This window comes from Pagrus major, chromosome 7 (genome assembly GCF_040436345.1).
Source record: "Pagrus major chromosome 7, Pma_NU_1.0".
Classification (NCBI taxonomy): domain Eukaryota; kingdom Metazoa; phylum Chordata; class Actinopteri; order Spariformes; family Sparidae; genus Pagrus; species Pagrus major.
The window spans coordinates 10487622-10500544 of NC_133221.1; the positions used below are offsets into that span (position 1 = coordinate 10487622).

At 45.1% G+C, this 12923-nt stretch overlaps 1 protein-coding gene across 1 annotated transcript in view; it reads left to right on the forward strand.

Annotated features, from left to right (window-relative positions):
* The first annotated feature begins 1670 nt into the window (after positions 1–1670).
* Positions 1671–12923, forward strand: part of plxnd1 (plexin D1) — a 71242-nt gene continuing 59989 nt past the window's right edge. Inside the window, exons 1-4 of the mRNA XM_073469883.1 lie at positions 1671–2978; positions 5279–5455; positions 8668–8799; positions 10966–11066. Of these exons, the coding sequence (XP_073325984.1) occupies positions 1767–2978; positions 5279–5455; positions 8668–8799; positions 10966–11066 (1622 nt within the window). The 5' untranslated portion in view covers positions 1671–1766. The remainder of the gene's footprint in view (positions 2979–5278; positions 5456–8667; positions 8800–10965; positions 11067–12923) is intronic.

Here is a 12923-nt window from a genome sequence, read left to right on the forward strand (position 1 = left end):
GGAGGTGTCATTTCTTATCACGGAGGAAACAGGTTGGGTGGAAGGCCCCTTTAACCGCAGACTTACTGCCAAGGAGTGAGCCAGCAGGGACAATATTTTCATTATAAACACAGGAGAGACCACGTCTACAACACTTTATTCTACTATTCTCTCTCACACAGTCTCTCACACACACAGAGAGAGAGAGACTAATTCCGTTGAATGTTTGATTGAGCAGCACATAACCGCAGCACGCAGTCACACCTCGCCGGTGATATCTGATGCTGACAGCTCTGACCCACACTGAGCCTTATCCCTGCAGGACCTCACTACTGAGACTGCTGGTGGCTCAGTCATTGTGTGATGCAGTCGGGGGGTCATTATGTTGCACTTTATCAGAGCGCTTTCCTCCTTTTCTCCACTGCCAGATTTGATGCGCATGGCTGTGCGCCAAGGTAAACACGGGGCGCACTTATCTGCCCTAGTGAAAGCTGCAAGTGGTGACGGAGAGAGAGAGAGAGAGAGAGAGAGAGAGAGAGAGAGTTTGTCCCCAGAGGAGTCCACGGTAAATAGGCACAGGCGATTGCGCACGATTTAGCATCAACTTTAATTATTGCATGTATTCAGAGATAACACTTCTTGGGCTCGCCTGCAAACTGATTTATGCAGTGTCTGACACACTAGTTGTCGTCTCCCTTACTGGGGGATCATTCATTTCTATTCAGAGTTGTGAGCATATGCACACACACCATCCAGAGACAAAAAATGCTAACCATATTCGTGCATTTTTGAGTGGGGGCGCATGTGTTGCGCTTGAATATTTATGAGGCGGAGCGCGCAAGAAAGCTATGTTGGATGGATGTGAATGTCAAAAACCGGAAAGGTGCGCTGATGTGCCCATCTGGTAGCACTTTCACGGTGCTTACCGTGCCGTATGTGCCCAAAACGGAACCCTCCGGATCTGCAGAACTAATCTGAGAGCTGTGGGGCTGGGGGGAGCACAGGAGGTGGGACGGTGACCCGTCATTAACCCCGAGATGAGCGGAACCACGCAGGGGCGGAGATTCATCAAGTGATGGTCATTAAAACTTCATGTGGCAGAACGAGCTCACATTAAAGAAGTTTGGTCATTTAGTTGGATCAGAACACATTTCACAAGTTTCAAATGTAGCTGGGGAAAAAATGACACTGGGACAGATCAGTTCTAATAATTCAGTGAGTCACATCTGATCACTGTTCAGCGATCAATCACAGCAGAGTGGCCTGACAGCGCGCTTTGATGAGAGGAGGTGTCACACGGAGGCTCTTCAGGGTTAATGAGTTGACGCCCCTGTTCTCTGTAAAGTCCACAGTCCACATAAATATGCACTTTATCAATGCTTTATTTGTGAATCAATTGTTGAACAAGCCCGACTAACACCAGACTCCAAACAAGTTTGATCTCCTCTCTGTGGGCTTCACATCGTCCAGAAATTGCGCATCACCAAATCAACTTTACCTATTTGTCTCTAATAGGATGTTGGCTGAAGATCACACAGACGTCAACGAGTATTGTGGCTCAGTGTGCCTCAGGAGAGAGGCTGCTGAGCTGCACAGTGGGCAGAGAGGGACAGAGGAGGCAGCCTGTAAAGGAAGCACGACTCGCTTATCGCGTCATTCTGGGTTCAGGCGTTGAGCAGGAAACAGCCTTTCCTCTCGGATTGTCGCAGTAGGAACAAACACTCAATTTTGTCTTTGCTCAATGCACCCCTCGGCACAGAACACGCGGAAGCCGGTCAGAAGGAAAAATGCCTCCTTCGATAGAGATAGCTGTTCTGCTCCTCGGCGTCCTGGCTTTGGAGACGCGCCGGAGCGCCAGCGCGCTGCACATCCAACAGGCATTCGCGTCTCCAAATCACACCAATAACTTCGTGGTGGACCCGGTGTCCAGAAAGGTCTACCTGGCCACCGTCAACAGCATCTACCAGCTGAACGGGACCTTGAACCTCGAGGTGGAGAAGAGGACCGGGCCGGTGGAGGACAACCTGTTGTGCCATGCGCCACAGCTGCCCCAGGCTCCGTGCGAGCATCCCAAATCCCTCACTGACAACCACAACAAGCTCCTGGAGCTGGACCGAGAGCAGGGGGTCGTGGTGGTGTGTGGATCCGTGTATCAAGGCTTTTGCGAGCTCCGGAAAATGGAGAACATTTCGGAGATAGCGGTGGAGTTCCCACCTCAGGGTGAGAAGACTGTTTTCCCCAGCATGCTCAACATCGCCGCCAATCACCCGAACGCGTCCACCGTCGGGCTCATCTTCAAGAGCCACGGGGGAAACACCCGGCTCCTCGTCGGGGCCACTTACACAGGGGCGGGTACCCAGTTTTTCCCCAAGAACCACAGCAAGGAGGACCTGCGCTTCGAAAACACCCCGGAGATCGCCATCCGCTCCTTGAACATCAAGGATTTATCCCGACTGTTCACCTATGACATTAACCCCTCGGAGGATAATGTATTCAAGATCAAACAAGAGGTCAAAACCAAAAACAAGCTCAACTTCGTGCTCGCTTTCCTCCAGAAGACTTACTCCTACATCGCCTTTAATAATGACGCCAAAATGGGCCACAAGGAGAGCCAGCCCAACAGCATCCTCGCCAGGATCTGTCTGGACACCGAGAACCCGCGGAAACCCTCCGGGCCGGAGAGCAGGAAGCTCACCGAGTCCTACATCCAGATGCCTCTCCAGTGCGGATTTAACGGGAACATTTACAACCGGCTGCTGTCCGTTTACCCCGCGGAGATCCAGGCAGACGACGGGGGGAGCTCCGAGCCCTACCTGTTCGGAGTGTTCTCCAAGGGGGACAGAAAGTCCGCTCTGTGCGCCTTCAAGTTTGGAGACATCGAGGAGGAGATCCGACAAGGCCGCAGGAACTGCTCCAACTCTCCCAGCAGCGACGTGCAGGTGCTGGACAGCGTTATCCAGGGCTCCGGGGCGGCGTGTATACAGAAGGGAAACCTGGTGGTAAGGACTTAAAGATCTCCTTTTATTGGCTGACATAGAATATTACATTTGGAATGAGTTTAGTTTAGTTTGGTTTGAGTTTATGTGGGCATGTGGTGCAAAAATGTACATTTTATTAAAGGACATTGATCTAAAAGTGTCATTTAACAGAAAAAAAAATACCCTGAATTTTCTATAAGCAAGTTGTTGTGACCTGTTAAGCTCAATGGGACTTCCTGGTAAAATAAAGCTGAAATTAAAAAAACAAAAAAACAACTCACAACAAGGGAAAAAAACAGACAAATCATTAACTTCACTAACAGGTTTTTCCGCTTCAATCAAAGCCAAAATGCTTTATTATTTTATTATTTTATTTATGTTTTGATTTTTTGTTTAAGCATTAATTTACTGCAACAGACATATTCTCATTGGACTAAGCCTTGAGATGATGAAAGTTCAGTTGAAATATAACTTCTTTTTTTAAAGGGGCATTATGTAGTTTTGGGGAAGACATTTTAATCAGAGGAGAAAGATCTTCACTGACAGATTTATTTTCAAATGCCGAAACAAACTAAATAAACACACTTTTTGTTTTGAATAAACAAACTGACCTTAAAGGACAACACAATTTCATCCTGTTTTACTTTGTTTATATTTGGCGGACCCTGCCACCTTTCTAGCTTCAAACGGTGTTCTGGAGACGTATGTTCCTCTTCGAACAGCTTGTTTATTCAGTTATGGAAAAAATAAATATTTCTGAATTTGTATTATTACCTCATTAATATTGTAAACATTGAAATTCTGAGTTTGAATTTCTTCTCCAAAACTACACAGTGCTCCTTTAATGGTCTCCACCGCTACTAACCAGAGTTTTCCCATGTATGCTTAAACATACTTAAACGTCTGACTATGATTTACGAAAGCTGTCTGCCCGCACAGTTGTCCTGACCCGACCAAATAAGACAAATTCAACTGTATCGTTGACAGTTTCCCATTTTTGCTTACAACAGTTATCCTCTTTAGCCCCGCGGCTCATGACTTGGAGACGGGATCTCCCATGTCACGGGTATGGAGGTCATGATAGCTGGAAAGACGCTCCAGAGCCACGCTGTGGGGTTATGGGAAGGGTGAGATTCCTCTCACATCCAGCAGCTCCCTGTCTGCTCAAATATGAAGAGAGGAGGGGGTCGATGATTTCAGTCAAACCTCAGACATGCTCTTTTTTTATTATTGGCTGTGTGTTGCTAACTATAACTCCGCCACAAATTCAACGCAGCGTTAGTGAATAAACACGGGCTTTGTCACAAACACATGGTCAGATATTATCTTGTGTTTTAAAACTTTCCACTCACATACCTAGCCAAATATTTGCCCCTAAGGAGGCATTGCATACTGTATTTGTCTCCAATGTTTTCCCTCTTTGCTAATAGCGCCTGATAGTGAAAGCAAAGAAAGCTTTGCACAGTTTCATAGGAATGCATTGTGGTGGCTTTGACTGACAGAGTCGAGGTCACAGGAGGCTGTCCCGTGACCGCTGTGCTGTCAGGTCAGAAAGTTGCCCTCCTTGCTGGCACTGTCTTGTTGGCTGTGGCCCCAGGGCCACTCCTCCCGTGACCAGTTTTCTGAGTACTATCTCAATTGGCCTGCAGGCCTTCCTGAGATTGACAACTGCTAAGTTCAAAGTAATTTCGTGTGGGTTTCTTTGTTCTTTTGCTGTAATACAACCTCACAGAATAAAAGTTTCTGAAGTCCTACATTTGTGTTGCCATGGTCGCTGAAATGTGATCTTTTTTGTAGTCGACCATCTGAAGGCCAGCACTGAGGGAAAGCCAGACACAATTTATGATAAGAGAGACGAGGCCGCGAGCAGAAGGGCCCGTGGGAAACGACTCTACAAATATCCACTGTGCTTAATTCTTGTTCTTTTTTTTTTCTTTTTCTTTTTTTTGCCTCTGCGTGCTCTAAAATATTCAGAGAATTCCCAGTAGATCCTGGTGCTCATCCAAGCGTGGCACTAATGTTTTATCATTGCCCGCTGAGGATTTGACAAAAGCAGAGTCTTATGAGTGTTGAAGACCCTTGTAAGCCCTTTTCAAGTATTCACTGAGATGTCTAAAGAGTGATTTAGCAGAATGAGCTGCACCGATGTGATAGCTACTATCAGCTCTTGTTTTCCACTTCACTTTCATCATACAGCGCTTCTCTTTTTGTCTCAGCTCTCTCCCGTTTTCTAATCTGTATGGCGTGCTTCCATATGAGAGCTGATGAGCATTGATCTTTCTCTCACTTTCTCTCTCCCTCTCTCATTTTGTCTGTTCTAGTTGCAGCAAGAGCAGCTGGACTGCGGTGCGGCCCACCTACAGCATCCTCTGGCCCTACGGAGGCCCCTGAAGGCCATTCCTCTTGTTGAATACGCAGGTCTCAGTTCAGTCTCTGTGGACTTGGTGCACAACCACACTGTGGTTTTTCTGGGATCTAGTAATGGACGCCTTCGTAAGGTGAGACACATGTAACCACCAGCATACACACACTCACACACACATTAAACGAGACATTGAAAGCTAATTTTCAGGTTCACATTTTTATTTTGGATTACTACTAGAATATTTTTTCATGCTTTAATTGCTCATAAAACACATCTGTTTTCTCATACTGTATTCCCCCTCTGTCTGAAACACTCTGTTTTAGCTCCAAGATCTTTCACATGTACAAGAACATATAACACTCTGAAGGAAAAGGAATAAAACAAAAATGCATAATAGGTCTCTCTTAAGGATTCTAAGTTAACATAACCTCAGGTCAGAACACAGTTGTAGCAGTGACTGTATGGATTTAATAGGTAATGTGAGGGAGCCCTCAAGCTTGGAAAAACTACAACGGTAACGATTACGCAGTGCTGCTCTGATGTGGCCGCTGAGTCTGTCAATAAACCAAAGTTAGGTGTGTGATGAAACACTCGAGCAGGAATGTCTGCTTTCATCTCGTAGGTTCTCAGCACTGTCACCCCCTCAACCCCCTCGCTCCATTCATACACGACCCATTAAGCAGTCCCAATCATGAGCTTTAATGTCCCTCAGACCTGGTTGTTGTCTCAGAGATCACCAGAAGGCCGTTTAACAACATCGGCTGACGGCGTATGACTCAGCCCTGTTGGTCTACGGACCTCAGCTCCAGAACATCTGCAGAGGGTCCAGCTTGTGAAAACCTTTTCCCAACTAATTAACAGCATTCCTTAATTCTGTCTCAGCCACATTCCTAGTCACCCCTGACTGAGCTAGCTAGGCAGCAGAGTGCCTGCAAGCGCCACAAGCTGCTCCTCAGCTGTGTGCGGAAACAACATAAACTGACTCTGAGAGCTTTCTGACCCTATTGTTTTGCATTAGGCTGGTACCTTTTTACAACATTAAAATCATTGTGCTCGAGGGGTGTTTCATTCCGGGCCCACTAAAAGAGCTCCTTGTTTTCCTCCCCAGATGAAGGCACTGTTTTAGCTCCGGCTGAGCATGCTGTAATTGGTTTCTCGATGGTTTATACCGGATGCACAACATTGGTCGGGATGGTGTGAGCAGCTCTGTATATGAGTGTGTTTGTGGATGTCTGTTTGCTTGATTGCAGGTTTGACGTTGTTTTTAGGTGTTTGACTTTGTCTTTGGGCCAGTGCAAGTGGTTGAGTGAGTTCATGTGTTTACTCGGATGAATACATACCCTGTGATTATGTTGCTATATGTGTGTTCACTCTCAACCTTGTTATATAGTGAGCATCTGTGACCTTGGGCGACGACTTGCTCTGTGCTTTTTAGCTTTTACTCGTCTTTTATTGTTTGCGTATGTATCCGTGTGTGTGGCAGTCTGTCTGCGTGTGTGTGAGTGTGTGTGTGTGTGTGTGTGCCCTGAGGATAGAGCTGTTACAGAGGTTAATGGTGCTGTTAGCGTGTGTAATGTGATTCTGACTGTGAGTTTGGCTCCGACTAAACACAGGGGAACAGTGGTTGAGATTAAGTTAGGCCTCTTTTACTGTCTTTGAGAGAGCCCTCAGTGAAGTAATTTGTAATTACATGCATTTTTTAATGAAGTCTCTCCCCTCCCATTACAGCTGACTTCCATTTTCTGCCTCTCGCAGTGTCCGCCCTTTATCTCGCTCACTCCTGTCCAATTTTGCTCCCTCACTCAGTCCGCCCCTCCAATTCTCAGTTCATCGCTTCATTGTCTCCTGTCTCTGTTCCTCTCGTACTCCATCTCAAATATAAAAGGCCCTTTGATTCATTTTGCAAACAAACAGACTTTATCTCCTTCCCTCTCTTGTTCCCTCTCTCCTGCCCCACCTCCGTCTGCCTTTATTCTCTCTCCTTTACACCCAGGTACACACACATATTCGCACACACACACACACGCATAGAGAATGAGCGCACAGCAGCTGAGCACTCCTTGGTTGAATAGGGGCTTTCATCTGCAGGCAGATAGACAGAGAATAGAGTCAGAGCGACCTGCCAGTACAGCAGGTGTTTTTGTTGCCTGACCTGGTGGCACACTGTGCCACAGCTCTCCTCATTTTCTCCTCCTCCCTGCTCCTATTCTGCTCCCTGTCCAGGTGTGTGGGCTGCTGTTTACTCGCTCCTCACTGTGTCACTCTGCGTATGTGTTTGTAGACGCTGGGGTGTGGGGTGAAGACATAGCACAGCTGCTTACTATCTCCAAGCAGAAGAGTGTGTTAGTGTGTGTGTCGACAGGTGGGTGGTGTTATAAAAAACGACAGTGATATTTGGAGGGTGAGATAATGCCGCTCGTCACAGGTTAAGCCAATGGTTTACTAAGCTTCTGTCTGCTCCGGTTTAACATTAACCAGCTCGTCTCTGTGGGTGGTGAGGTTTTTGTGTGTCTGTGTGTGTGTGTGTGGATACTTGAGGGGGTGTTCAAGCGGATGGAGAAGTGGCACAACCCGTGCTTGTCACCAGACGCCGGTCAGTTTGCCAGTTCCTCAGGACGGCAGGATGTCTCCATTGAAGGGAGACCCGACAAATCTCAGAAATAAGAGCTTTCACTGTCTGCGTGACAGGAAGTCTCACTCAGCACAGTTTGTTTTTCTATGCAGCTCGGTGTGTGTGTGTGTCTGTGTGTGCGTATGTTTGTGCGTACGTGAGAACATGTCACCCGTTTTATTATCTTGAGCTGCAGGAAGGCCAGTATGTAGATAAATCACTGCTCAGCTAAACAAGATTAGGCACACTGCTCGACAAAGGACCTCCTAAAATACACATAAAAAAATATTTGGAAATAAGAGATAGGAACATTTTTTGATTAACTTACTGTGGCAACAATTGTTTATAGATAATACATACATCCAGTTCATAAAAAGTGAGAGTTTTGGTGGCTGTCTTGTGTATGAAGGTTCAGAGGAGCTAAAGTTTACCTATAAATGAATATATTTATCTTGGAAAAACACCTTAGTGCAGGTAGCTGTCGCCTCAAAGTGAGACGTGTGGTCATGATGTGTGGGTGGTGGAAGTGGTAAAAAAGCTGCTTCTTTCGAGGTGTTGCTGAGAAAACTGGCCTTGAATTTTGCATGAAATGAGCTGCTCGATTCTCCGTGTTTGAGAAGTTCTTATTGCTCAGCTGGCTTTTCCTTGTAGAGTTAACCTTGAGAACATTTTAATTGCACCTGTCTGCACCTGCGATCCAACCTGTGTCCTCTGTTCTCATCTCTTCCTCACAGCTGACCCTCTTGCCGAACATGACCTTGGCCAATCAGTGGACACTGAAGCTGCCAGCCAGCGAAGCGGTCCACCACATCATGACCTTCGACCCCAACGACAGCAACTACCTTTATCTCATGACCTCTCACCATGTAAGAATCTGCCTCTGGCCTCCAGATGTCTGTTGATTCTCCTCACCTCTGTCACTGATTTATTCCTGTCAGCATGGAGCGACAATCAAACCTCACGCCACATCCAGTGAATGCTCCCCGCCTCAGTTTAGCTGAACACACGCATATTTGTGGCCGCGTGCACAGACCTTCAATAGGTTTAGGTGCTGCATTTCCAAACCGATGTTTTTCATAACAGACGTGCTTATGACAGGATGTGGCTGCACCTCCAGCACTTCTGTCACACAGTGCAAATGCAGCTGATTGTCTGATTGTTTTTGTGTTTTACTCATCAGCTATAACTGCTTCTGTGAGTGCCCATAAGTGGAACATGGTGTATAAACAGATAATATAGGACAATTTAAAATGCATTAAGTCTTCATAGAGGAAGTTATAATTGTTGATAAATACTGCACTTTGATAAACACTTGGATATATGATTGTCCTTCTATCTGCTCATAACAACAGCGGCATGTGCCATAAGCCTTTTTCTTAAATGTTAATTGGGATGAGTGAGTACACCATTATCTGTATCTGTTTTAACCAACTAAGTTATTTGTATCTGTACCAGGAATGAGTGAAAATGGAAGGAGTTATGTAGAACTTGTCTACTTAAGCCTGAAATAGAGAGAGGCAGGAATGACGTATTTTTGTAGGCTAACCCTAAAGTTAACATCGCCCTGGTTCCCTCGACAAAAAGCCTACAGGAATTTTCAACTGGATTTTGGATTATGGCAGAAAATAAGCTCTGTGGCGAACACAAGTTTATGATACTTACAAGTTTTGTTTACAAGATAATCTAGACAAATGAGCACCACTTTTATAGGATTTTTGAAGCTTAAATGTAGTAAAAAGCTGACGTTAGACTATAAACAAACTACATCACGGTCACATGACTCCTACTACACTATACTGTAAACACTTACCTATAAATTGATCAATCTACAAGATGTAAAATTAGAGTTAGAATAGTGTGCAACTAAAATCCTGTAAAGATGGACTAGTGAGTAGATGACTCTCCATGTTTGGCTTAATTTAGTTAAATGTCAAACTCTGTAGTCTCATTTAGCCACTTAGTAATCTTTGTAAATGCTTTGTAATTTGCATGGTGGGTATTTCCAGAGGTATTTTATGTTGTAGAACAAAACATGAAAACAACAACATTATGTAACTTTTTTACATTAAAATAACAGCTTAAGAATATTTTTGATGGTACAGTGTCTTGTAACAAGGTGAATGGTGTCTCTGTCTCAGCCACTCCGCCCCCCTATCACTTGTTTCTGCGCCATGTATCTACAGGATCACAGCATTAGATACATGGTTATTTTTAGATACAAGTTTCTGGCACCAATTACATTACGTCTGACAAATTGTTACAAACCTGAGATTTGTATTTACGACAGTGATGTTCCATTCAAAAAACCCACCGACCTCTACGAGGATACCGAAAGTGCAAAAATGCTAATTTATTTCTGGGTTGTAGGACTCTTTCCTGCGGCTCTCTATTGATATGGGTTGATCAGAAGTTGCTATAAATTATTTAACAGAAAACTAATTACAGAGCAGCCTCAGAATTGAGCTTATGATAAATGTTTTTGAATACAAGAGTAAGAGACTAGTTTTTATAAACTTGAATGAATAAATTCTCAGTTTATCCGAGTAGGATTTTCCTTCACAAGTATCACAAAAGTACATTATCTGTGCTGAAGACTTGTTTCATATGCACACTCACTCAACCCTAGTTTCTGTACTGCTTATAAATGTGAGGTCTGAATGAGAAAGTAGGACTGAAACATATTTGTTTCCCACATTGACGTGTATGAAATGTCAGAAAATGGTGAGTGTCTTTAAATAGCTTGTTTTGTCAGCCTAACAGTCCCAAACCCCGACTTATTAAATTAACAATCAGACAAAACAGGGAAAAGCGGCATTTAAGAAATAAACTAAGGAATGTTTGGTATTTCTGCTTAACAAAATGAGTAGTCGATTATCGAAATTGTTGTTGAGTCATCCCCTTTAAACGCATCAGCACGAGTTCTGTGTTAAAAGCCTGCACGAATCTTAAAAAATCTGTTGCTATTACCTGACATACTAACAATATTGTTCATATATGTTTGTGCGCGTGTGTGTGTGTGCTGTAATGTGCAGATGCTCAGGGTGAAAGTGGCAGATTGTGACCAGTGGAGGAGCTGCAGCGACTGTTTGGGAGCGGGCGACGCCCACTGTGGCTGGTGTACTCTGGAGAATCGGTAAGAAACACACACAGTTTGCTTTTGTTTCTCTGTCTATCAGTTCCCCATCTATCAAGTTAATTATCCCTTGTTCACTTCTGCTGCCAATAAAACATATAATTCAATCAAATTGTCATGCTGTGTATTCACGCACAAGCCACATGCTTTTTTTCAGATCTTCTGTCCCTCCTGCCTTTATTTAAGCAGAGATCCAGCTGCAACTGTTTAGATAAGTGATTGATTTAAGTTTATGCTCAGTTTAAGGGCAATAAAAGATCAGATTGATGTCATGATAAAATAATTTGAGCTTGTAGTTTTGATGCTTTTAAGGTCTTAATACTTTAAAGCACTGAGACTTGTTTGCTGGCTTTCATCATCTTCTCTCTCGATTTCAAAATGTCGCCCGGATGAATGAGTCTTGGCAGTAACAGAGTGAGTTTTTGGGCTTGAGGGCTGTTTTTGGATCGAGCAGAATTGATTTGCTTTTCATTAGGCCTCAGACTTGGGAGCAACATCATTGTTCAGAGCGGTCCCCTGGTTCGTTGGTAGTTTTGGGAGGGGATGACAGGCTCGGAGCGGCCAGCGAGGAGTGACTTGGCTGAAGTGTTGCTGTAAGCGAGCGGGTGTACCCTGTGATTAATGTGGCTCTGTCAGGACCGGCTCTCTGGCTCTGCGTTCATTTGCTTCTCGGGGAGAATATGTGTGGTGTTGAGCTGTGTTTGTTTGTATTTGTATGTATGTGTGTGTGAGTCGGTTGGTTGCTTGGTGATTAAGGCAGATCAGACAAGATAGTGAATTTTGTGATGAGTTGTGCTGCAGCTCTGGAGGCTCTGGCATTGCCAGGGGCCATTCAGAGCTGGAAGAGTGGAACTGATGAGAGTTGTGTGTTTGTGTGTCTGATTGTGTGTGTGTGTGTGGTCAGACTGTCTCCCTGTCATCTCCCTGTCTCCTCTACTTATTTATCTATCTGTCGTCTCTTTATCCCAGTCCCTTTCTCGCTTCACTGCATTTTTTTTACCCTCGTGATTCTCTCTCTGTCTTCGGCTTCCTTTTTTTTCCCTTCCTTGCCCCTTCTCTTTTCTAGTAGCTTTGAGAATTTAGCCATCCCTCTCTCAACCTTCCTCTCTGTCTTCCTCTTCCTCGTCTCCTCGTCTCCTCCTCCCCCAGTGCCCTTGTCCTCCTCTCTATCCTTCTACAAAGGAGCGTTGATTGTGATGATGGTGGTGGGAGGGAGAGTGCACACTGGTTCTTTTGACAAGGAAATGTCAAAGTGTGTAAGCCTGTGTGTAAGTGTCAGCGTGTGTGTGTGTGTGTGAGTGTGTCGCTGTCTGGCTCTCGGAGGCCAGGGAGCTGATGTCATGCGTGTGTGTGTGTGTGTGTGTTTGATGCACTGTTTGGCCAGTCATGCCAGCCGCTGGGCAGGCGCTGTGGCCTCGGAGCCCGGGGGATCAGGGGGTTGAAGTGTGGGGGTGGATGGTCGCCTCCATCACCTCACTGTCTGACACAACTACACACACTGAGTGGGGGGGGGGGGAGATGAGGACCACTAGAGAACTATCTTACAATCTGTGAAGCCACCACTGTGTTTGTGGGCGTCTGTTTGATTTTATGCATGGCTCTGACGTCTCTCAGCACGTCTGCATGGAAAGCGAGCATGAAAACATGTCTGTTCACTCGTTGGAGTCAGCATTGTTGGAGAAAGAGAGAGCTAGTTTTTCCCCGCCAGAGATAAAGCTTAGTCCTTGATCACTCTTTTCATGCTGGCGCTGGTTTAATCTGCCACATGTCACAAGAAAGCACTTAAATATCTTTGTTTGAATCAAATTATGCGTCATGTGCCATCTTTTGCTATTCACAAATTATCATGCTTATCTG